A 24,721-nucleotide genomic window follows, 5' to 3' on the forward strand; every position below is an offset into this window, starting at 1 on the left:
GGGTCCACCTCCATCCTGTTCAGTTTTTCCTGAAGCATACAGGGCCGGATGGTATTAAAGGCACTGGAAAAGTCAAGAAACAGGATCCTGACCGTGCCTTTTCCCCCATCCAGGTGTGAGTGGGCTCTGTGTAGGAGGTACAGGATGGCATCCTCCACTCCGACACCCGCCTTGTATGCAAACTGTAGTGGGTCCTGGGCATGTTGTACCTGTGGTCGGAGGAAGTTGAGGAAGAGCCGCTCTAGAGTCTTCATAAGATGTGACGTCAGTGCCACCGGTCGGAAGTCATTCAGCTCATTGGGCCGGTTCTTTTTGGGGACCGGGACGATGCAGGATGTCTTCCATAGGGCGGGCACTCTCCCCAGTCGCAGACTGAGGTTGAAGACTCGTTGTAGCGGCTCCCCAAGTTCAGCAGCACACGCCTTAAGCATCCTAGGACACACCTTGTCTGGGCCTGCTGCCTTTCTGGGGCGAAGCTTCCTCAGTTGCCTCCTGACCTGATCCACTGTGACACTGGGAGATGTTTGGGAGGAGGGGAGGGGGGGAGATGTCTTGCTGCTGAGAGAGGGATTCGAGGAGGGGGGTGTCATGGTGTCAGGAAGGGGGGGAAGCGAGGGAGGCAGGAGAGTGGGGAGAGGACTCTGTAGTGAAGGTGAGGGTGAGGGTGGGGGGGTTGTGGGCTGGTCAAACCTGTTGAAGAAGTGATAAGCTGTTGATAAGCCTGTTGGATTTGATTGATTTGATTCAGACAAAATATCTCAACCTCTGCATGGGTTACCGCTGGATTTTGTTAAGACATGCACATGCCTCTCAAGATGAACTGCATTAACTTTAGTGATAACGTCACTGTTACAGCCCTAGCAGGGCCTCCTCTTGATATTGGCTTTGTGTGGGTGTGGTGTTCTCTCTCTGTCTCCGCCTCTCTTTCTCCTCCCACCCCTCTGTCCCTCTTTCACTCTGCCCTCTCTCCACGACACACCTGCTGTTCATTACCCTCGTTTGGCACCTGGACCCAGCCAGCAATCACCTCTCGGAGATAATATGGGCTGGGGATGAACTGTGTGTGGGGGGATTTTCCCTTGTGGCTCTACACTGTCTTTCTAGGTGTTGGAAAGGTCCCACTGCATATTTGTCCTGTCCGTGGTTTTATGTTGAGTGAGTAGACGGGCCTGTGGGCCCCGGAAGTGTCTCCCCGTGGTGAGGAGTTAAGTGGGAAGTGCCTCCTTTATTTGTTTGGTAGTTTTTTTCCTTCGTTGCTGCGACTGCTTCCTTTGCTTCTTTGGCATTATTGGTAAAACGGCTTTGCCAGCTCTTTAGGTTAAGATTATTTGTAATAAAGCCATATTATGTGCTGAACACCTCTGTCTGGTTTCCTTTTCATTCCGTTCCGTTCCCATTTGTTACCGGTCCCCACACTCACACCCCTAGACCTCCTTCGTGGGGACGTCACAGTCACAAAATTTTGTAATAATAATGATAATAACTACGGTAATAGTAGCATCATTAGACAGATTAGACAGACAATTTAAACAAGCAAAATAAATATCACAATATTTAAAGATAAACACCTTCATTTGGAAATCATGGCATAGTTTAAAAAAATGTTATCATCATATTTTGTTTACATGCATAATGACTTATATAAATTTAAGGGTGGTTGTTGAGTACCCTGCTAATGTTATTATTAGGTAATCAGCTTAAATTATTTAAGTAGATTAGGATGCTGGCCTTTTAGCTGGTGCACTAAATTGCAAGTATTATTTGAAACTATGTTATTTGCATAATGCTTTTTGTGAATTGTTTATTGCCCAAATCTTAATGCCTTTCTTATTAAGTCAGGGTGGAGCAATGACAACAGCTGCATTAGTCGTCATTTTCTATGTGTAAAGGTATGAGAAGTAACAATTAGTGTTACATTCACATTTGCAAAGGTTAATATAAGCTTCTAACATAGCTCCTGCAGGTTTGCGTTCATTAAAGTGTTTCTTTGTTTGTTTTTTTAAATTTTTGGTTTAGTTTGAAGTAGAGATGGACCGATCCGATATTACGTATCGGTATCGGTCCGATACTGACCTAAATTACTGGATCGGATATCGGAGAAAAATAAAAAATGTAATCCGATCCATTAAATATCACGAAAGCACCTCACAAAACTTGCAACACGCCGTAACTCACCTCAAAACGTTAGCACGTCGGAGCAGTATGCATCACGTGATAGAGCGGCTGTGGCATGCGGGACCTGTCGGTGGTCTGGATAGCATGTGGAGCTTCGCTAGCAACCCGGCATTTCATCTCCGACAAAGTTATCCCCGAGAGAAGTAAAGCACTTGCTTTACTTCTCTCGGGGATAACTTTGTCGGAGATGAAACATCTCTGAATGTTTGTAAAGCATTCCTGCGTTAAGCTTACCAAACGATATATGGAGCGACTGCCTCTTCTGGCTGCTACTTCAATCATGAAACTGCTTAATGATCAGCTGATCGGCTTTTCTGTCACAAGTCCGTCTCTCTGGTTTGTTTTTGGCCCACTTTGCACCAGAAAGAGGAAACCAGCGGCTGAACAACAGCAGCACGTTTAAGCTTGATCAGCTGTTGTTAGAATTTATTTATTATTACTTTCTAGCTGATGGCTGGTAACTGTGCAGGGGCGGATCTAGCAAAGTTTAGCCAGGGGGGCCGATAGGGCATTAACAAGGAAAAGGGGGCACAAAGACATACTTTTCTTTCTTATTCTCATTTAAAATGTCGAGCTTTTAATAAATAATTATCCGAATCTTACACCCAAAGTTTTAATCTGATGTAAAATGAATAGAAGTCAATTACTGTATATAGTGACTATTAAGTCTAATATATATACCCTAGTAAGCTATAGTACTTTTTCCTTTGGGAAGGTACCATCTGTGCAGTCTGCAATTTTGTTGAAGAAAGATGTTGAATCTATTTAATATTTCTTGAAAAATAATTGATTTCTGTGCATTTTTTTTCACACTGCATCAAATTAAGGTTGATTACGTTGATTAAGCATCATGAGGTGGAGCGTGAGGGGTGGTTCCCTATTTTTTATTTATTTATTTTTGTTGTTGCTGGGAGTTGGAACCCTATTAGTTAGGTTGCTTAATATTTACGCTAAGTACTCTTTAAAATACCAGAATAGGGAGGATGGTGTAGGTTTAAGTTTATTAGATTGATCAGTATTGCTGAACTATGAAACATTTTTTTTGCATATAGGTATAACAGAATAGCTTTAGTGTAGTTGTTGTTTTAAACTTGAGTATGAACTTATACAAAATGCAGCAAGATATTTAAAAAAAAACCAGTTTTGTTGATTAAAAAACACTATATCGGATTCATATCGGTATCGGCAGATATCCAAATTTATGATATCGGTATCGGTGTCGGACATAAAAAAGTGGTATCGTGCCATCTCTAGTTTGAAGCAGCAAGTTTTTCAGTTCAAGACGACACAATCACAATTTCCTCCTACGGGAGACAATAAAGCAACCTAATTGTAATTACATTTAATGGGTTTTTTATAAGATAACATTCTATATCTATTCAGATTTGATATCCGGTACAGTTATACTGTGTGTATGACAATAAAGTACCACATTGCACTCCATTTGTTATCGTACATTATTAGAAATGGGGAGTCGTGATTTATGGTTTACTTGCATGTGTGTGTGTGTGTGTGTGTGTGTGTGTGTGTGTGTACGGTTAGAAAGTAAGTGTGAAGGTAAGGATATCTGCAAAACAACTCACCCAAGGACAAACGAGAGACACAAATGAAAAACTTTAAAGTCTGAAAGTGAAAGTTTGTAACTCTGAAAAAAGGCTTTGTTTTTACTCTTCTTTTGATTTATAAAGACCAAAGAGACTTGTGATGAAATTCCAACATGTATTGAGTTTAAATGGCTATTAAGAAACATTCTCTGTAATAAAGGAGCAGCAGTCTGAGGTCCTTAACCCATTTAAATGACATTTTCTGCACTGAAAATAACAAGTTATCTGTTTGAGTAAAATAAGTTAAGAACAACCTAGAAACCGTGTGTTCAGCCACTGCACAGAAATTAGTTTTAAACTGCTGACAGTATTTTTTACAATGCATTTGTGCGTCTGGAACAACTAAACATGACTTAAAGGTCAAGCTATTCTTTAATCTGTCATGTTCTCACACACTGACACACAAACACAGATGTATGTACACAGACACAGATGTATACACACACACACACACACACACACACACACACACACACACACACACACACACACACAGAAGAAAATTTATTACTTTCTACACCTCAAAGGTTGAAATGTAATAAAGTTCTTTCAATCTTTTGTTTTTATCATTTTTGTGTCTCTGCAGGAGCTGGAGGTTGGTCACCTATTATTTCAGACCGATATCAGTGGCTCGAGGTTGACTTGGGTGAGCGGACCAAGATCACAGCTGTCGCCACACAGGGCCGGTATGGCAGCTCTGATTGGCTAACGTCTTACCTGCTGATGTTCAGTGACACGGGGCACAACTGGAGGCAGTACAGACAGGAGGACAGTATTGGGGTGAGTCTACAGAGCAATAGTAGTCCCAAAACAACAAACTGAAGACTATAGAAGTGTTTTAATGATTTTAATAATTTAAACAGGTATAACGAAAGCTTATATGGCAAAAATACCTTTAAAACTACACAAGTAGAAATGTACAAGCGTCATTACACTGAAAAAATAATCCTATTGATTGCAGCTAATTTTCCTGGACCACTACAGTCATACTTAGAGACGATTTGGTGTTTTGTAGAGCTGATTTGCACGAATCAGTCAGTCCTGCAGAGATAATCACAGTCATCAGAAGCCCTTTGACTCCTCATTAATAATGGATGAACCAATGAAAGGGCTCTGCTGACTATGCTGACCTGTTGCCAAAACACTTAAGCTGCTGTTGACGGACACAAGTGAGACAAGGAGACCGAGGCTGTGCAATTTAATCTAAAGGCTTTCTGAATGCTAAACTGAAGAAAACTACAACTTTGTTTTAAATTCAATTCAAGGACGTCTTTACATATGCACATATTCAGTCTCACCTGTCCTTTCACTTGATGTACGGTATGGACATGAGGGTGACTTTAAAAACTTCAAAGGATGTTATAATAGTTGGATTGTTTTCTGTATTCGATTTTTGAATAGAAATTACATGTTTGTGATACTTGCACACTACAAACATCACACAGTTTTTAGCTTCCTTCAGTCTCCATTATAAGCTAAGTAACACAGCTACTGGCTATAGTTTTATACTTTACTTTTTAACTTCTTTCTACAAGGTTCAGAAGCTGCGTCTCTTGCCTGACTGCTTTGAACATTAAATAAAATACTGCAGTCTTTGGGATAAATAAATCCCAGCTATAGGAATGGTAATGCTACATAAATCACACATTTTATATTAGTTTAAATCTTGACTGTCAATGAGTCAGTTGCTTCTTTAGGACTGAAGAAGCAGTGAGGCATTCCCTCATAGCACATTGCTTCGATGTTTTCCCTTTGCAAGTGTCTTGTCAGACTTGCAGTTGCACTTGAAAATATGGGTCAGTATCAGAGGGATACTCAGTAGTTTTCAGTTTTTGTGATCTGTAAAAACACAGGAAAAAATCCTGTAAGAACAGTGAGCCCATTGTAAATATGTCTCCAGTGGCTTTAATGTCAAATCCAGTAGTCTAGTACACATGCAAAATATGGTATACTGCTCCACTGTGAGCATGACCATTTATCCGGGGTGAAGCCGCATTTGTTACAGTGCTGCAGAGAGAAGCTTTCGATTAGGAGTCGAGCCGTGGCAATTTCCTCCTGTGAAAAGAATTGAGTTAATCTCGGTGCTGAGGATCTTCTGTGAGAGAGAGCAGAGGACAGCTCTTCACAGCTTAAAAACATGTTGATCTGATGCTCTACATAAACTCTGCACAATCCCAGTCACATTTCAAAGTGTTTCTGAACTTTTGTGAGTTAGTCAGCCAGGCTTAGAGAGCTTGTCAGAGAAAAAGTTGATGACAAAGCAGCCGGATCAACCACATCACTTCTTGGTGCTGCTTTTTCTGGCAGGGTTGTATCTTTCTTTCCATGAGAAAGGGAAACTAAGGGGAAGATATTAAAATTGTATCATTGTTCCCGGAGGCACATAGGGTAAGCACGGCAAGTAACTCTACAAAGTAAGACAGTGGGTACTCAAAAAGAGAGACAAGGAAAAAAGCAGAAAAAACCCAGAAGACAAAGAGAAGAAATTAGACTTGGACCCAAATGAGAACTAAACAGCCCATTATCATTCCCAACGCGTATCATTGTCACACCTCTAGGCATCTCATAGTGATGCAAAAGGTACCCTTACTCGTCTGTTTGAAACATTCTGGGTTCTCAATTGACTCCAATATAAACCCGCTCGTGGCGGTAAGAGATGCTTAGAGCACAGGATCCAGCTGTCCATTCCAACACAAACGCATCAAAGTATTTCTGATAATTCAACAATAAAATAGCTTCGTGTTGGGGCCATCACGTAGTGTTTTCCAAACTGATTCAGGATCTGAAAGTGAACAGATTTAACGTACATAATGCTTTGTTAGGTTTATTATTTTCTATTTCACAAGTAAAACACATTTATAGATTCATTCCAACTCGCTCTCATTCCCAACAGGTAAAATACAGACGACTGTGGCAAGTCCTCTGTATTTTACCTGTTGGGATGAGAACGTGTTAGATACTCGAGAGACAATGACAGTCACCTTCCTTTGGCAGCTTTCTCTCTTGTCTTGGCTCTTTTGTATAAATAAAATTATATGAATCAAGAGTTTTAAGCTGTCTTGAGTAAATGATAGAAAGCCCATTCATATAAGTTAATAATAATAATAATAATAATAATAATATATAATTGTACACCTAACAGATATTTACAGTTGCCTAACATAGGGGCAGTCTTAGTGCACCTGTCCATGTCAAGTGAATGAACAATGCAAGACAGAAAACTGAGTGTTTGTGTCCAAGGACTCTTCCAGGGCTTTCTCTTCTCTGACTGTTAAAGTAAATGAGATGCTGCTCAATCCACGAAGTCTGGGCTTTGCTGGGCTGAATGCTCTTCTGGTTCATCAGCTGAGATGAAAAAACTGCGTTCAGCTGCTTGGTCTAAAAATAAGGCCTCCTCATAACCCAAGCATACACAGCTCCTAGGGTCCACTGAACAGTACTGTCAGTTCACATATGCTGCTAATTTTATATACTATAATATGATGGTGTGCTTGCTGGAATCGTGTATCAGTGTGTGTGTGTGTGTGTGTGTGTGTGTGTGTGTGTGTGTGTGTGTGTGTGTGTGTGTGTAGCACTGCAGCCAATTTGTTCCTTTTAGCGGAAACAACAGAGGAAGCTTTTATTTTAAAAACATGAGCAGTATCCAGGCACAACCATACAGATATATACACTCCTAAAGTTACACATCATTCTTCTTTTCACCATATAAGCAGATCCAACTCTCCTAAGTTAATGAGTTAATTAGGTGTATAAGCTTTTTTTTCAGTAGTGCGGGAGCCAGTTAACCTGCGTGTCAACTTCACAGGATGCATGTAATTATGATAGATTGCCAGATGGAATGGCTGTAAAAAAATAAAATAAACCAAATTAAGCCATTTGTCACCCAGCCCGGAGTAAGAAGGAAACAATTTTCTGTTCACATTTTTAAAGGCAGGCTGTTTATTGTTAATCCAAAGCAACATCAGAGCAAAATACCATTAACTTTTTTTTTATTTGTTCATTTCCTCAGTTTTGTGTGAAAAATCCAATCATCATTTGAGTGATTGAAATGAAATTTTATACAGACAGTTGTGGTTATGGAAGTGATGAACTATTATGGAAATTTTGATGAGACAATTGTCATCATTGCACAAAGACGGTGCAAGTTCTCAGACTCAGATGTTCCAGAAACATTTATTGGGTCTTGGCACCAGGCTACAGTTTTTACAGTTTATATTTTCACTGCAGTTCTAAGGATCTCTTCAACACTATGCATTTTTGTACTTAAATCAGATACCTGATGCTTAATGCGGTGTGTCTTTTAGTTACATACAGCCCACCTTTATAACCTTTATACTCGGTGAAATGCTCTGAAGTCAATGGGAGACAGGGTACAGGGAAGAGACCCTGGATTTAATTTCCCCCTAAATTCCACCAAATGTGATCTTGCCTGAGCTGTCAGGTGGACTGGAGGTTAGGATTCATACTGTGTGGGTGATTTGTGTCTTGATTTCTAACTATACCTATTAAAACTTCAGGCCAAAAACATATCTTAAAGAAATACTTCGTTTGAATCTTACTTTGTTCAATGCATCTGTTGCACCTAGAAGTTTTGTCATTATGATAGATACTATGTCATTTGTCACTGTAAGCATGTTAGCATGCTGATGTTAGCCTTTTGTTCATGGTCACAATTGTGTCAGCAGAGGAGGCTGTTGACTTAGTCTTGTTAAAATGATTGATATTCACTGTATTTGCACACCTGTATTATTATATGCTAATGCTCTTTGGTGATGATGGATGCAGATATACCCAGAGATGCACTGCAAATGTTGCATACCAGATTTAAAACAGTAAAAGTAGTCACCTAGTGGTCTATATCAGCGGTCCCCAACCCCTGGGCCTCGGACTGGTACCGGTCCGTGAGTCGTTTGGTACCGGGCCGCGAGAGTTGAGGCTCAGGTGTGAAATGTATGGTTTTCAGGGTTTTTATCGGTTTTCAGCGTTATTTTGTTATCGTTTTTATCGTTAACTCTGTTTTCCTGGGTCTTTTCACGTGTGTTATGAATAAATCTTCTTTTTTTCGGTACCGGTACTAGTTTTATTTTGTTGTATTTATCCGCGACACCTTAAAGGCCGGTCCGTGAAAATAATGTCGGGCATAAACCGGTCCGTGGCGCAAAAAAAGTTGGGGACCGCTGGTCTGTATAACAAAGTAAAAGTGGGAGCTGACTCCCAATCGCACAAAGCAATTCAAAATCCAAACCATTGTAAGAGTGTTTACACAGCAGACTGATACACAGGAAGAGAGAAGAGAGTCCCTGTGGCGAACCAAGCAGCAAAGATGCAGTCTAGAATTCCAAAAAGCAAAAGCCAAAACTATGCAATAAAAGACGTAACTCAGATTTAGGAGTTGAGTAATATGTATATGTATAATTTTTATATATATATATATATATATATATATATATATATATATATACAGTCCAGGATGAGACAAGGAACATCCAAGAATACATTGGGAAGAAGGCCCCAACTGCCGGAGTGCTCAGTGAATACCTCAGGCAGCAGAAACCCAAGAAAGAGGAGGGAGACGAGGAACCATCATGGAAGGACAGGCCCCTGCACGGTATGTACCACCGGCAGATAGAGGAGGTGGCTGATATCCAGAAATCCTACCAGTGGCTGGACAAAGCTGGACTGAAAGACAGCACAGAGGCACTAATCATGGCAGCACAAGAACAAGCTCTGAGTACAAGATCCATAGAGGCTGGGGTCTATCACACCAGGCAAGACCCCAGGTGCAGGCTGTGTAAAGATGCCCCAGAGACAATCCAGCACATAACAGCAGGGTGCAAGATGCTAGCAGGCAAGGCATACATGGAACGCCATAACCAAGTGGCCGGCATAGTGTACAGGAACATCTGTGCCGAGTATAACCTGGAAGTCCCGAGGTCAAAATGGGAGATGCCCCCAAGGGTGGTGGAGAATGACCGAGCTAAGATCCTGTGGGACTTCCAGATACAGACAGACAAAATGGTGGTGGCTAACCAACCGGACATAGTGGTGGTAGACAAACAGAAGAAGACGGCCGTAGTGATCGATGTAGCGGTTCCGAATGACAGCAATATCAGGAAGAAGGAACACGAGAAGCTGGAGAAATACCAAGGGCTCAGAGAAGAGCTCGAGAGGATGTGGAGGGTGAAGGTAACGGTGGTCCCCGTGGTAATCGGAGCACTAGGTGCGGTGACTCCCAAGCTAGGCGAGTGGCTCCAGCAGATCCCGGGAAAAACATCGGAGATCTCTGTCCAGAAGAGCGCAGTCCTGGGAACAGCTAAGATACTGCGCAGGACCCTCAAGCTCCCAGGCCTCTGGTAGAGGACCCGAGCTTGAAGGATAAACCGCCCGCAGGGGCGTGCTGGGTGTTTTTTATATATATATATATATATATATATATATATATATATAAAAAAAAAAAAAAAAACACCCAGCACGCCCCTGCGGGTGGTTTATGTATTCCATGTATGCCTTGCCTGCTAGCATCTTGCACCCTGCTGTTATGTGCTGGATTGTCTCTGAGCCTCTGTGCTGTCTTTCAGTCCAGCTTTGTCCAGCCACTGGTAGGATTTCTGGATATCAGCCACCTCCTCTATCTGCCGGTGGTACATACCGTGCAGGGGCCTGTCCTTCCATGATGGTTCCTCGTCTCCCTCCTCTTTCTTGGGTTTCTGCTGCCTGAGGTATTCACTGAGCACTCGGTCAGTTTTATATATATATATATATATATATATATATGTGCAGAAAGTAAATAGTTAATGCTACAAAAATCTGCCGTGAAAATGAACAAAAAGGATAAGCCAAACTGAAGGGGATGTAAACAGAAACCACAGAGACCAATCAATCTATATGCTGAAAAGTAAATTACAGCTTTTTCATGTAAGAATAGTGCAGCACATGATCTTTTGTCTGTGATTTTAGTCTTTTCCAGGTAACAGTAACGCAGACAGTGTGGTCCACTACAAGCTGCAGCAGCCGGCGATCGCCCGCTTTATCCGTCTCATTCCTCTGGACTGGAATCCAAACGGTCGGATTGGACTCCGGCTGGAGACCTATGGATGTCCTTACAGTAAGTCGTATATTCTTTACTAGACAAATGAAAATCTTTACAGATTTGTAAGGAGATCAAATCAGATTCAGATCAAATAACTTTATTCATTCATTTTAATACTTTCTCTCTTAATTGTATTAAAGAATTGAAGCTTTCTAAGACGACATAACAAAACTACACAGGTCCAAAGTTTTTAACTCAAATAACCAAGTAAGTGAAATGAGTAAGTGTACAAAGCAGAAATATAAAACTAATGTAATTAGAATTGTAAGAATAGGGATCATTTATAAAACACTAGCAGAGCCACTTAGCATTATTAGATTATTGATATATTCTAAGTTATTTATTCACTGTGTGTTAAAGCTATGTTTAATCATATCCAAGGGCTATAAATTTATCACAGTTATTAAAAGAAACTTAAGTAAAAGTAACAAAGATAAATTAGTGGAATGACTGAAAAGAAGGTTTTCAAAAGAAATGAAATGCAAAGTTTTTTCTAGCCTCTAATCAACAAGAAATATTGTGGCATTTTTAATAATGTATCTTCAATAAAAAAAATTTGGCTTCAAAAAGTTTTTTCACCATTACTCTAAGTATGTGTTGTTCTGTATCCTCTGAATACTTCAACTTTTCTTGTTTTCTAAGTTTCACGCTTCATTATGTCGCGTCGTGTTCTTGGTTTTTATTATTTTTACAACCAAGATGTTAGCACATCAATTATCACCCTTCTTGATATTGTAACATTTTGTTGTGTGTGTGTGTTTTTTAAATACACCATGGCGCCTAAAGCCTGCCAGCTATTGTTTCCCTCGCTCATGTTTTTAATTTTCACCTCTGTAATCAACCTCGACAATCATCCATTTCACGCGTTCCTCAAGCCAGAAAACATACTGTGATAACAATTTAGTTGGCTCTACTTTTCGCTTTGCAGATTTCACAGATTAACTGAATGAATTAAAGTGATAGCAAGCCCACATCACACAACTTAGTTTTCAGCCATGGGTGTAACTTTTGCAGCTTCACATTTCAAAACACAGATTTTTTCTCTGAATAAACGTCAAGTATCTCACAGTTTCTTTAGTGGATATATCCGCTGTTTGCATTGAAAACAAAAATTACCACATGTCACTTCTGCTTTCACAGCTTAACTACTTTAGTCATGCTGACAGTTAAATGTGTAGAGTATACAAACCTTTTGGGGAAAAGGCTGTTTTATACATCTGTTTTTAAAAAAAAAATACAAGGTGGTGAATTTTCTTGTAAGTTATCTTGTTACAAAGTAGTTGCATTCAGCCTTTTTTACATGTCAGCAAGTGATACACTTGCATTTTTGTGTTACCCTCGTAAGATTGTGTGTAATGCATACATTTAAAACACATCATTTCTTATTGGCTAGTAAAATGTGAGGGCTATATTCCTTAACAGTGAAAGAACAATCACAGTTTGAGCTGGTCAAGTCAGGTGCATGATTATAGTTGAGCTTATGTCTCGATCTGATTGCTCCCTTCCTTTACAGCACTGACTTCTGAACATAAAGTCCTGAGTTCTCTACTGATGTTTTCGTTCATTTTCAGCCTCTGATGTGGTTAGCTTTGATGGTGGCAGCAGCGGTCTGTTGTACTGGTTGACTTCTGGGCTTAAGCGGACATCCAGAGATGTTGTCACTCTGAAGTTTAAAGCCCTGAGGAATTCTGGGACACTGCTGCAGGCAGAGGGACAGGAAGGACTCAGCCTCAGTCTGGAGTTAGAGAGAGGAAAGCTACTACTGCTGCTGAGACAAGGTAAACACACAGATCTATTATCTGATATCAAGAACATTTACATCCGTTAATAATATACTTGGGTATGGCTGAGATTTCAGTATGAATGCTATTTTCATCAGCTGAAAAGTTGATAGAAAATAATACTGTAAAGTCTTTAAAATAAGAAGCACGTTGAGATAAGTTGTTAACCAGAGCTACAGAAATATAACTGAATTGGAAGTATCAAAACCAAGAACACCTTTATTATATGAAAAGTTTACTGCCTTATATTGTTATGTTTCACATTTAAATTTCTTTAAATTTAAAATATGTTCCAATCTGACAGCTTATGTCTAAACAACGATTTAATAAGATAGAAAGTATTTTTATATTTGTAAGTCACTTGTTTGTGTTAGTGCAGAACATCTGTTTAAAGGTTGAGGACAATATAAAAACCACTAAAATTACTAAGATTGGCTTTCGGTGGATCAGATCGATGGCATGTATACTGGCACCTGATTGGTTTAAATCTTGGCTCCAAATTCTGCTTTTGCGTCTCTGTCTAGTTACAGCCATGATGGATGGCTCCCGTTCAGTGTAGCATGTGTTAGGGCTGGACTGTGCGTGTGTGTGTGTGTGTGTGTGTGTGTGTGTGTGTGTGTGTGTGTGTGTGTGTGTGTGTGTGTAAATGGGGTTAAAGCAGAGTTTGTCTGGCTGCCATGCTGAATCATCACCATATGGCACATCTCTCATCGGGAAGCCCATCTGGTTGCTGAAGTACGTTATCCATCTATCAGTCTTCTGTCTCTTGCTCCATTTCACGAACCTCTGAACATCTTTCCCTTTTCCATTAGCAGCTAAATACACCTTTGTGTCCATGAGCTTATCCTTAAATATGTCAGCGCTTTTTTTAACAGACAAAAGGAATAACCTTGCAGCCAATTAAATTAAAAACTAGCATAATTTCAAAACCGTGTACTCAAATTTCTTGCATACACAAGTGTAATCCATTGTGATAGGACAGTAATTCTCACTCTCACCTATTGGCAATTTAGAATCATCAGTTAACCTAACCCTACTAAGTGCATGTCTTTGGACTATGAGTTAAAAACAAACAAGAGTACTCAGAGAGAAACCACACAAACACAGAGAGAAACACCCCAGCCAGGTGGATTCAAACTTGCTGTGAGACAAGAGTTTTAACCACTGCACCACCATGCTGCCTGGTGGGTGTTTGCAGTCCTTTAATTATCTAAGGTAATAAAGTAGACGTGTGATGGACTTTCCTCACTGGGGTGTTAATGACAGGTCCTGGGAGAACACCAAGCTATATAAAGTTATCCAGCCCCTCCACCTGGGCTCCATTTTTGCTATGACGATGGAAGCGTTTCTCCTGTTTCCTGATATTTCTCACAATGATCACCTCGGCCTACAGGTGTTCAGCTCAAGATTGTTCTTCTTACACCAGAAAGGCAGGTGGTTGATCTCATCCCACTAGGCAGATTCATCATTACTTGAGATCACAGCCAAGTATGCTGTCAGCATACTTAAGTAACAGCCGACACAGGAAACAGCAACACTGTTCTGGAAAACAGAATTGAAATTTCTGTCATAACCAGTGTTGGTCAGTTACTTGAAAATAGTAATTAGTTACTAATTACTGATTACTTCTCCAAGAAAGTAATCCTGTTACTTTACTGATTACTTATTTTCAAAAGTAATTACTTTATGACTTAGTTACTTTTTAAAAACATGATACACAACCTGAATACTTAATAAAGCAATAGATCCTTCACCCCATCCTATTTTTTCTGCATATTTCATGATTTAAAATGATATGATATGATGATAAAATTGAATTAATCAAAAAGTCTGTTTTTTAAAAACAGACTTTTTATCTCTTAAACAGACTTAAAAACATTTAATCAAAATACTACTAATATTCTAGATATTAGGCCATATTTACCTAAAAAATACTAAAGAAACAGATTTCCCCAGATTCTCTCCCACTTTACTCAGATCAGCTTGTTGTTGTGTTTGTGACAGTCCAAACATTTGCCAAATGGGAAGTACTCTCTGGCAGGCCAGCGATGCAACTGCAACACTGATAACAAGGTTGAACGGTGTTTCCCTTGTCTCTTCTTCACAGTTTTAATTTTCATCTATAAATACCATACCGATATACGGAGATGTTTTCAGCCTCTAGTTATAAATACAGTCTAGGAGTCCGTTTACAGGCATTTGAAAGATTATTTTAACATTTGTGACTGCTGTTCACGATTTATTATTACTGCTGCTTTATATTTATCTACTATAAACCTGTAAATACCATATAAAGATGTGGCTTTGACTGAACTCAGTTCAGTCTTTGTCTCTTACTTTTGTCAGTTTAGGAAAACAAACATAGTGATTGTTCTTTTTTCAAGCTCCAGTACATGATGTGAGCTGTAAGACATCTTTTTAACATGTTTGGATACTTGTTAATCCCTTTAACGCAGAAGGACAGATTCACAGAAACTCCAAAATACTGCCAGCAGATGACGTTAGAATATGTATGGACCATTTGCACCCTGTAATGACTGGCCAAGTCCTCTCGACTCACTTTTAAACCCCATGAGAGTTTCCTAATACCTTACCAGGCTGATAACTATTTGGTATCCCAAAGTTTGCAAAATATGTTTCGAGTCAAATACATTGACAGCTGCTCCTGAAGAAAAACATCTTCCTGCATAATAAGGTACAGTCAACAACACATCATATAGACTTAGTCTGCAGCAAGTGTTCAGCAAATGCTGTGAAAAAGAGGTAAACACATCCTGTCTGACCCTCTTAGTCATTAATAAAATATGCCATAGTCATTTTTTTCAGTTATTTATCCAAAGATTTTCCTTGCTCTTATTCATCACCACAGCCTGATTTTCTGGGCTTCATGTTGATATGTCACACAATGAAACATAATGCGTATAGTGACGTTTACTTTTTTTTTAAGACTCCATGACCTTTCTTCTTTGCCTCCATCACCCTACCCTTTGAATTTTTTATATCTGGTGACCTGGTCCTTGTTAATATTTGCTGTGTGCATTCTTGCTCCCATCAGGAAGTAACCTATTGATTTCTGATGACCCCTGCATCACAGTTTAAATAAAAATGGAGCTCAAAACATTTAAGAATAGCATAGAATTTTGCAGCATGATTTTTCTTACTTTCTTCAAAAATTCAACGCATTGGTAGTCATCATCTACTTGTGCATTCTTTTTGCTGCTTTAGAAAAAATATATCTTATTTTGTTCCCCCTCATGAGCTCTGTACTGCTAAAAAAGGGAGAGGAGATAAGGATGGGATGGGAGTCACAGTGAAAAGGGAAGAAAAAGTAACAAATAATGGAAGAGAGGGCAAGACTGTATTTATTAAAATTCCTTTATTTTCTCTTTGTTTGCCCTTTCGTCTTTCATAGTGATGCCAGTTTTCTCTTGTTATTCAAGCTTCAATCAAATCATCTGTCACACTCTATCATAAGGTCCTCTTCCTCTCCTTCTTGCTGCTCACAACATAATAAGGGCTGCATTAATCAATGCCTATAAAGAGAACCTATTTGTCTTTAAGCCGTGCCATCCTTCCTCTTATATTGATTGAGCTGTCTCTTTCTATTTGTCCAGACTGTAATAAAAAGACTCATTCCAATAGTTGCATTAACAGGACAGACAAAGCATCAGAGCTTGTCTTCTTTTTTTCTCCAAACTTTGTGTTTCTCTCTCTGAAGTTGGAATTGTCTGTCTCTAAACTGTTTCTTATACATTTTTAATGACTGACCGTGTTCAGCTCTTTCTAATGTTTCTCCTCTCAGCAGAAAGTTTCTCTCGCAGTTCTTTGGGGGATGCAAAAAATCTATCCACTAATTAAGACCTGGTGGTGCTCTTCTATGATTAATTTATTTCTCACCATGTTTCCACTGTGGTTTTTTAGATTAGGCATTATTATGAGTTTGGCATTAGACGCTAGTATGCAGATATATTCAGGAGACATCATGGAGAATAGAGGTTCATACAGACCTTTGTATGAACCTCTCAGTGGGATCCTGAGTAAAACGGTCAAATCAGAAATAATCCTTGTCCTCCTAAGTGCTGTTTTGTTTTCCTTGACCCCTTTTACAGGCAGGACTTCATCCACTGAACCCCAGCGCCTTGTTTCCCTTGGCAGCCTGTTGGATGATCAGCACTGGCATCATGTAGCAGTGGAGCGGCGTGGCTCTCACCTAAACCTCACTGTGGATAAACACACAGAGAGGGTTCAAATCCCTGCAGAATTCAGCCACTGGAGCATTGAACAGGTATTTTCAAATACAGAAAGGGTTAAATTTAGCTTCTACCTTTTGTGCAAACAAAAGTGCAGAAGATGAGTTGCAGATATTATGTTTCCTTCTTTTAAAATAATCAGTTTATTTGTGTATCATTGTTTTCATACAGCTGAGTTTGGGGGCAGTTCAGAGTGAAGTCTCTCAGAAACCAGTAACCTCCAAGAAGAACTTCAACGGGTGCCTGGAAAATCTGCTGTATAATGGCCACAACCTGATAGAACTAGCTAAAAACAAAAAACAACAAGTTACTATTTCGGTAAGTAATTTTAACCCGTGTAACACAATTTAAACACAACCTGACTTTTTTAATGATTTGGGGGGTTTTTTCTCCTTCATCAGATGGTTCAGTGAAAACTGTATTTTGTTTTTAAGAAAAGGACTTTAAGAAAGGGGGAAAAAACTGAAAACATGCATGTTGGCTTCTCCCCATAAAAGCAAGGAATAGGTTTTTATAATAAAAACATTTGAAGAGCCCATGGTAGAGTGTGCATTGTGTAGTAAATCAAAAAAGGTGCTCACCTGCAGAAAAACTGTAATGAAAGAAAAGGAAATGTAAAAAATGTTGTCCCCCAAAAAACATTTCGGGCTCTTGTTTTTCACCAATTTCATACAGGCACACTGCAGACTGGGGCCTGCAAGATTTGCATGTATGTTAAATGATCCTTTAAGGCACTGCAGTGTTTGTGTTTATACATCATGTAGTGAACACCAGGTTTCTGTTTTTGAGGCCATTTTAGTGGCTTTATTCAACTGTAGAGACAAATATCAAAGATAAAAGTAAGGACATTACGTCAACAGTTCTACCAACCAAACTGAAGACTTAGAGTGTTAAGAGCATTTGCATCAGTCTGCACCATAACCAGCTGACATTAGTCCAAGTCTTTAACAGTGAGCTATGCATAGAACTATGGACCCTGCATGACAGCTCCCTTCCCAGCAGCTGTGGCTTTCACAGGTTCAGCCCACTAGTGTTGCTTCTGCCAGCCAAGTAAGAATTAGAGCACACCTGAAAAAAAGCTACCTTTGACCTAATTTTGTCTTTCTTTAAACTATGAATAATTTAAACCTGCTGAAATGTTTAAAGAAATAGAATCGTTTTATTATCTTTTTAATACATTGATATAATCACATTTCATTGAAACTAAGGTGAAAAGTGTCAGTTATGCGATGTGTCTGCTATCATGTCATTATGACCATCCAAATACCATTTTACTGTTTATTTTCAAAGTGTGTTCAGCAGATTCATTTCTGCTGTTAAAATGATGAAAGGCTTTATACACAGCTCTCTTAAGGTCGTACCACAACATTTTAGTCAGGTTGAGGTCATTGTGTTCTCAGGTTCATTTTCTTGGTGCATGACCAGAAAGCAGAGTTCATGGTTGACTTTATGATCCAACAAGCCCAAATCATCACCTCCACCAACATGCTTGACAGGTGGTATGAGGTGTTTGTGCTAATATGCTTTGTTGTGTCTTTGCAAAATGTGCATTATGGCCACACATCTCCCCTTTGGTCCCCTTCGATGATGATTAATTAATTCATTAATTTGATTAGGCTGCAATCTATGGTTATGGAACTTCTAACGACATATTCCTGCATTTTGCATTTTTGTTAAATAAATACTGTCATGTTGCAATATGCGGGGCACTCTTCATCTGAGGTTGTCTTCACGTGATTTTGAGACTTACAAAGGATTAGTAGTTTAGCAGATTTTTAAAATTATGTCCTGATATGTAAACCTTTAAAATTAAAAAGGGTTTACTTTCTTTTTGAATTGAATTTGAATTTGAATTTGAATTTTTTTTTTCCATAACTGTAAATTTAGGTTATCCTTAAATTTTCAAGCTTTGTAAGCTGTGCTGGTTGAACTATATGCTTGTGCTGCTCTTAAGGACCTACTAAGCTGGTTAATGAAGCCAAGACAAAGCAGTGTTGTGTGGTTAGACTCACTTATGCCTCGTCATTGTGGGAGTTATGGCCTTTAGAGTTTTTTGCATTTGCAATGAGTGGATCAAGCTCATCTGGGAGCTGTGAAGCGCTTGTGATGAAGTAATATGTGCTCTCTCATTACAGTATAGGGCCAAACAGCAGAAAGAAACATGAATTCTTGGTAAACAGGTTCAAAGATTTACACGCATGGCTGAAGATTTGAGTGGTCCTGCAGCTCTTAAGGTACTAACTGCAAAGCTGTGGTCTAATCTGCTACAGGCACTAAATGGGTCTTCTTACAGCTCTTTGAGGAGACAATAATAAGAAGAAAATAAGAGTGTAAATGGAGGAAGAATGGTGTGCCGATGCTGAAGGCTTTTGAGGGTTTTTAAGGTAACTTTACTTTGTGTTGTGCAGCAGCAAAGCCCACTCCAACATGAATAATTGTACATCACTTTAACTGCACCACAAATGGCTTTTAGATGTCATCTGTGTTTCCAGAGCATTGTAAAGATAGCAGACTGAAATTCCCAGCAGAGAGTCAGGACTATAATAAATTACTGCCGCAGCTTTAGCGGTGAACCCCGCGTCATTACCACTACTCAAAACAATGGACTGTAACAGAGATGTCAGATATTGCAGTACTGGCCATGCTCTATGCTCTCTTCATTTTATTTCCATTTTTTTTAAAATCTCTTTTACCTCCACACTAGGTGACTTTGGCATTTTAGAGTTTGCTTTTCTAATCTTATCCTAAGCTCTGCTGTTATCATTATGGTAATACCAATGTCCTCTTTAAGGAGACTTGCTGATGAGATCACGGAGACATGAGGTCAGATCAGCACGCCCTCTGTAGCTGATTAATATTCATGTTTTATGTTGTTTTATCTCTATAGTATCTTTTTTTCTGTCACACCTCCTCTTTCTCTCCACTCTGCGTGTTTCCCTCTCAGGGCAATGTCACCTTTTCGTGTGCTGAGCCAGTTTCTGTTGCGGTGACGTTCACTGGGCCTGAGAGCTTCCTTCAGTTACCGGGGACTACAATGTCTTCATCAGGGGGCGTATCTATAGGCTTTCAGTTCAGGACTTGGAATAAGAAGGGGCTTCTGCTTAGTTTTGAACTCCCTCAACAAGGAGGCGTGGCCTGGTTGTACCTGAGTGAGGCCAGACTCCAACTACAGATCCATAAAAGCGGCAGGGCGCTGCTGGAGCTCAGTGCAGGTCAGTCTAAAGCAAATCCCAAGCACCTTCAGATCCACAGATCAACTGTAAAGTTGCTAGAACCGATCACACGAATGTCAAATCATTATTTTTCCACACTCACTGCACTTTGAAGAGCAGTGAGCTATGACTTCTGTCCATCTAATTTCAAGTATTTAGACTTAAACTTCATATCAGTAAAAAGACATGAAATGACCAGATACCTTGAAGAATAATAATCCCTACCCAGTTCTAGCACAATAAATATAACAATCATTGTTTTTCACACTGATTTATTTATTTATTTTGTTATATCCTGTAACAATGGTAGGTAATTGTGATCAGTGGGCGATGCATGGCTGGCATGTAGTTTCTAGGGTTACAGTGACAAATGTGCAGTGTGATCAACACAAGGACACAACTGTAGCAGAACGTCTCCAGACACTGCTTAGCTGTATTTATCTTGTTCATTACTAGTCACACAAAACAAGTTACAGGGAAAAAGGAAACAATGTGAACAGAAGGTGAGTCGCATTGATCAGACGTCAGTGTTGATATACAAATGTTTGCTGTTTTAATTTAGGTTTTGGAAAAGCAATTAAGACAGACAAAAGTATCCTTCAACAGCCTGACCTATTAATGGCACATGGAGAAAAAAGATCATCTCAGTTCATGTAGAAACATAAGCCAATCTTTTTCTGACAAATATTTTTGCATTTCATGCTTTGAAATGTTTAGATGTAATATTTATGCTCTGCATTGTCCTAATTTTTAAACCTCTGGTCACTCAGCAATGTTACAAACAGCAAATGGCATTGTAGGATGATTAGGATGTCTTCTTGAGCAAAGAAGTGCAAGTAAGGAAAACAGTGGAGATAATGAGATATTGATTTATTCCCTTAACTCCTAATAACATACAGATCCACAGGGCTGGCACAGTGCCGTCTGTACTTGATACAAGTCGATCACTCAGAGGATGTAGGAAGTGGGAAGCTCACTTGCTGCAATCAATGTGTTAGATACGGCCCTTCCCCTCTGTGGCACATGTGAAGTGATGAGCAAGGAAACAATCAGTTTATAACATTATGTTTTATAAAAAGAAATGATTTACAAGCTGTTTCCAAGAAGAAAAGTGGTATATATCTAAATTAGGTGTATTTGTGTAGTAGACGGTGTATGATAGGATATATAATTTGGTCATTGCTACCCACGCTTGGTTTCCATGTGGGGGAAAAAAGTGTTCCCAACATCTGTCGAAGGTTTTAATGGCTCGATGTGCAACCATGGCACACGGGAAAGATTTTATTTTCAGCGGTGTGTTAATGGATGTTTGCTTTCCAGGTGCTTCTCTGAATGACGGTCAGTGGCATTCAGTGCAGCTGAATTCCAGACAAGGTCGTCTAACCATCACAGTGGATAAAGAGGAAAGAGACAGCTCTCAAGCCAGCCCATCGTTTCCTGTCACTGTAGAAAGTCACCTCTTCTTCGGCGGTAAGACACAGTTCAGCTGTGTCATTCCATGCAATTATACCCACTCAAGCATCAGTGAGCATAAAATGTAGAAACTTTGTAATAAACCAAAAAATATATAGAATTCTCTGTCCACAGTGCATTAGTTAGTCAGTTACAGTCACAGTTTGCATCACAATACAGCAATGTTTTAGGGGGGTTTTCCACATACAATACACATCTCAGTTCATCTCTACAAATCTGTTGTATTTGTTTTTTGGTGCACTTTTATTTTATTAACTCTTGCCATCTGCTGTGATTCTCTTCTGTTCAGGTTGTCCTGTTGAAGATGGCAGTCAGAAGTGCAGAAACCTGTTTAGTGTCTTCCAGGGCTGCATGCGTTTGTTTACTGTGGACAATCAAAACCTGGACCTGATTAAGGTGCAGGAAAAGCAACTTGGAAACTACAGCAACCTGCAGATTGACATTTGTGGAATCATTGACAGGTCAGTTTTCAAAAACTCTGCTTTTGTTAAGGCACATTAGTGTTTTCTCTTAGCTCTGACGCAGCCCTCTGATATTTAGCAGAGATATGAAAAATGATAATCTGGAAATATTTATGTCAGAGTGCAGTCTGTTACAAGTACAGCAGTTATTCATAGAATAAATCATCGTGAAGCTTTGGTGTACAAATTGCAAGCTGTCCAAAATTGCAGTGCTGACAGTGACATTTTCTGGTAGGAATAGGGACCAAAATGTTCTATTTCAAAATAATTCTGTCTGATTTTACCCCACAAAGATTGTTGTCCATTGCATCTTAACTGTGTTGCCTTCATAACCACTTTCCTGGCAAGAATATCAGGTAAAAGCCAACCATGGAAAGTTTTAGTAGTTTGGTAAAAATGTATTTTAAAAACATAATACTGTCTCCCCTTTTTTTTTTTTTTTTTTTTACAACCAATGTGGCATGACACATTGTTCTTTTAAATTCCACTTCAAAGTATTATGTACTTACATACTTGCATGATTAGAAGAAAAAATACTAAGACTGACTCAAACCTTTTCCTTAGCAGTTTGTTTAGCTGAGATAGGCTCAAAGAATTGGAATCTGTATTACTATAATATGGGTACCACTGGCCTATTTAAATCTTAGGAACACATTATGTTTTCTATACCACATATAAGTATGAGCATGAGATTTTGTACTTATACCAGAGGTGTGATTTGAACCCTCAAGGTCTTATGTCAATTGCTTCTTGAGTCAGTTAAGTCTGTGAGGATTAAGTGATTAGGCCTTAGTGATTAGACTTTAGGTGGAGATGGGACTGGGCCAGTGTTTGGTTGGAATGTAGGAGCAACTGAGCAACACTGAGATTAAATAAATGCCAAGACAGATTGCACAAAGAATTGTGTGTTTTGTTAATGCATGATATGTTCACTTCTCTAAGAAGAAAAGTGGACAGTTATAAGCCTGATGTAATCTAAAACATGAATCAGAAACATGACTGTTGTAGGAGGGCATCCTAATCACTTGAAAAGCTCTTTCAATAGCATCTGATTTGTCTGAGAAGTGCTATGTAAACAAGGCCTAATTGATTGCATGTTGATTTGATTTATATCTGCCCCCAAAAAGCATCTATACCAATATAGCATTTAATGCATATATATATATATATATATATATAGGCATACATAGATGATCAGCTATGTCATTAGTTTATTTCCTTCAAAGTAAAAAATCTAAATGAACATCTTCCACATGTGGTGATTCTGTAATTTTGCCAGAGGTTGTAAGACCACTTGTTTCATCTCTTTATAATTTAATTGAAAAAAAGCCCCCACTGAACTTCATACATGCTTTGTCAAGCAGAACTCTCTATTACAGTAACGTGACAGGACCATTTATCAAGTGGAACTTTAGTTTATGGCCTTTACTGTACCAGGCGTGAGACCGAGAGCCACAAGAAGAAACGTTCATAACAGTGCGATACCTAAATCACTTGGCCATCCTAGTGACAACAGGTGTCATCTGCTGAAAACGCAAACAGTTATAATAGTTTAGTGCAAGTAATGCAATATATAAAAGGCAAACAATTTAAGGCATTTACTTCATACAGCATAATAAGAATGTGATGGCATTTAGCAGGGTTGCAGCTGTTGTCACGAAACATAATAAGCAATTTCTTATTAAAAAAAGGGGGCTTGCTAAAATCATATATTTATTAGGGGTGCAACGATACACAAAATTCACGGTTCGGTTCGGTTCGATACTTTGGTGTCACGGTTCGATATTTTTTCGATACAAAAAAAAAATGTTCATGCCTTTTTAATTTGTCATTTATTAAAATTATAAATATATATTTTAACTCAAAAGTACAGTTTTTAAATTTAACCCTAACCCTTGTGCGTGTTTTTTATTTTGACAGCGAATGCGCACCTGCGGACCACTTATGTGCAGCCCTGGTTATTTAGCTCGTCATATTGCAGCCACAGAAATTCTTTTGTCCATGAAACCATAAAGCTGCACTTTCTTTTTGCCTTATAGTCTGATTTGTCATAACTTCTCCGTTTTGTGGTAAGCTTTTCTTTGGCTGTCACTTCTTCACCCTGACCTGTCTTATTTGGCTCAGCAGAACTAAAATATATATCTGTCTGTGAAGGTTCTCAGTCATCCAGGTCATCGTAGTCAAATATAAATCCTGCTGCTTTTACACACGTACTCACATAAGCTCAGCGATTCTCTGCGCGTTCAACCTCTCACATGTTTAAGCTGCGGGAGATTTCACTTGTCATGTTTGCATAGTAAGCTAACGATTAATAAGACGATGTCAGAGGAATTGGTGCACAAATTATCATCACTCACAGATCAGTGCTGTCGCTCTCTATACACAGTTCGCACGATTGCAAAGTGAAAGCAAAAAAACAAGCGCAAATTCAAACGCGATTTCAATATGTCACATATTGACAGTGGCTCACCGATGCCAATGACATAATTACCCAGCTACATTTCTGAAAGAATGCAAAAGCATTGACATATATTTTTCCTTCCTACAATAGCCCGACGGGCAGGGCAGAGATAGATTTTGGTACCCCGACTGAAAAAAATCGCTAGCTCCAGGACGTTGGGCTAGCGATATTGCAAGCCCTGTATCTGATTGAGGAATCACTCATCTTTGGAAAA

General features: G+C 39.2%; 1 protein-coding gene across 1 annotated transcript in view; it reads left to right on the forward strand.

The window, feature by feature from the left end:
- The window catches only part of LOC146687198 (contactin-associated protein-like 4), a 136,006-nt gene that overhangs the window by 59,562 nt on the left and 51,723 nt on the right, over positions 1–24,721 (forward strand). The window contains exons 3-10 of the mRNA XM_085440317.1: positions 4,366–4,559; positions 10,737–10,884; positions 12,441–12,647; positions 16,760–16,935; positions 17,072–17,218; positions 19,845–20,112; positions 21,433–21,582; positions 21,875–22,046. Coding sequence (XP_085296443.1) covers positions 4,366–4,559; positions 10,737–10,884; positions 12,441–12,647; positions 16,760–16,935; positions 17,072–17,218; positions 19,845–20,112; positions 21,433–21,582; positions 21,875–22,046 — 1,462 coding nt within the window. The remainder of the gene's footprint in view (positions 1–4,365; positions 4,560–10,736; positions 10,885–12,440; positions 12,648–16,759; positions 16,936–17,071; positions 17,219–19,844; positions 20,113–21,432; positions 21,583–21,874; positions 22,047–24,721) is intronic.

Source organism: Copadichromis virginalis, linkage group LG18, assembly GCF_057382275.1.
Source record: "Copadichromis virginalis isolate Kocher_CV1m ecotype Utaka linkage group LG18, C_Virginalis_male_GT1.1, whole genome shotgun sequence".
Classification (NCBI taxonomy): domain Eukaryota; kingdom Metazoa; phylum Chordata; class Actinopteri; order Cichliformes; family Cichlidae; genus Copadichromis; species Copadichromis virginalis.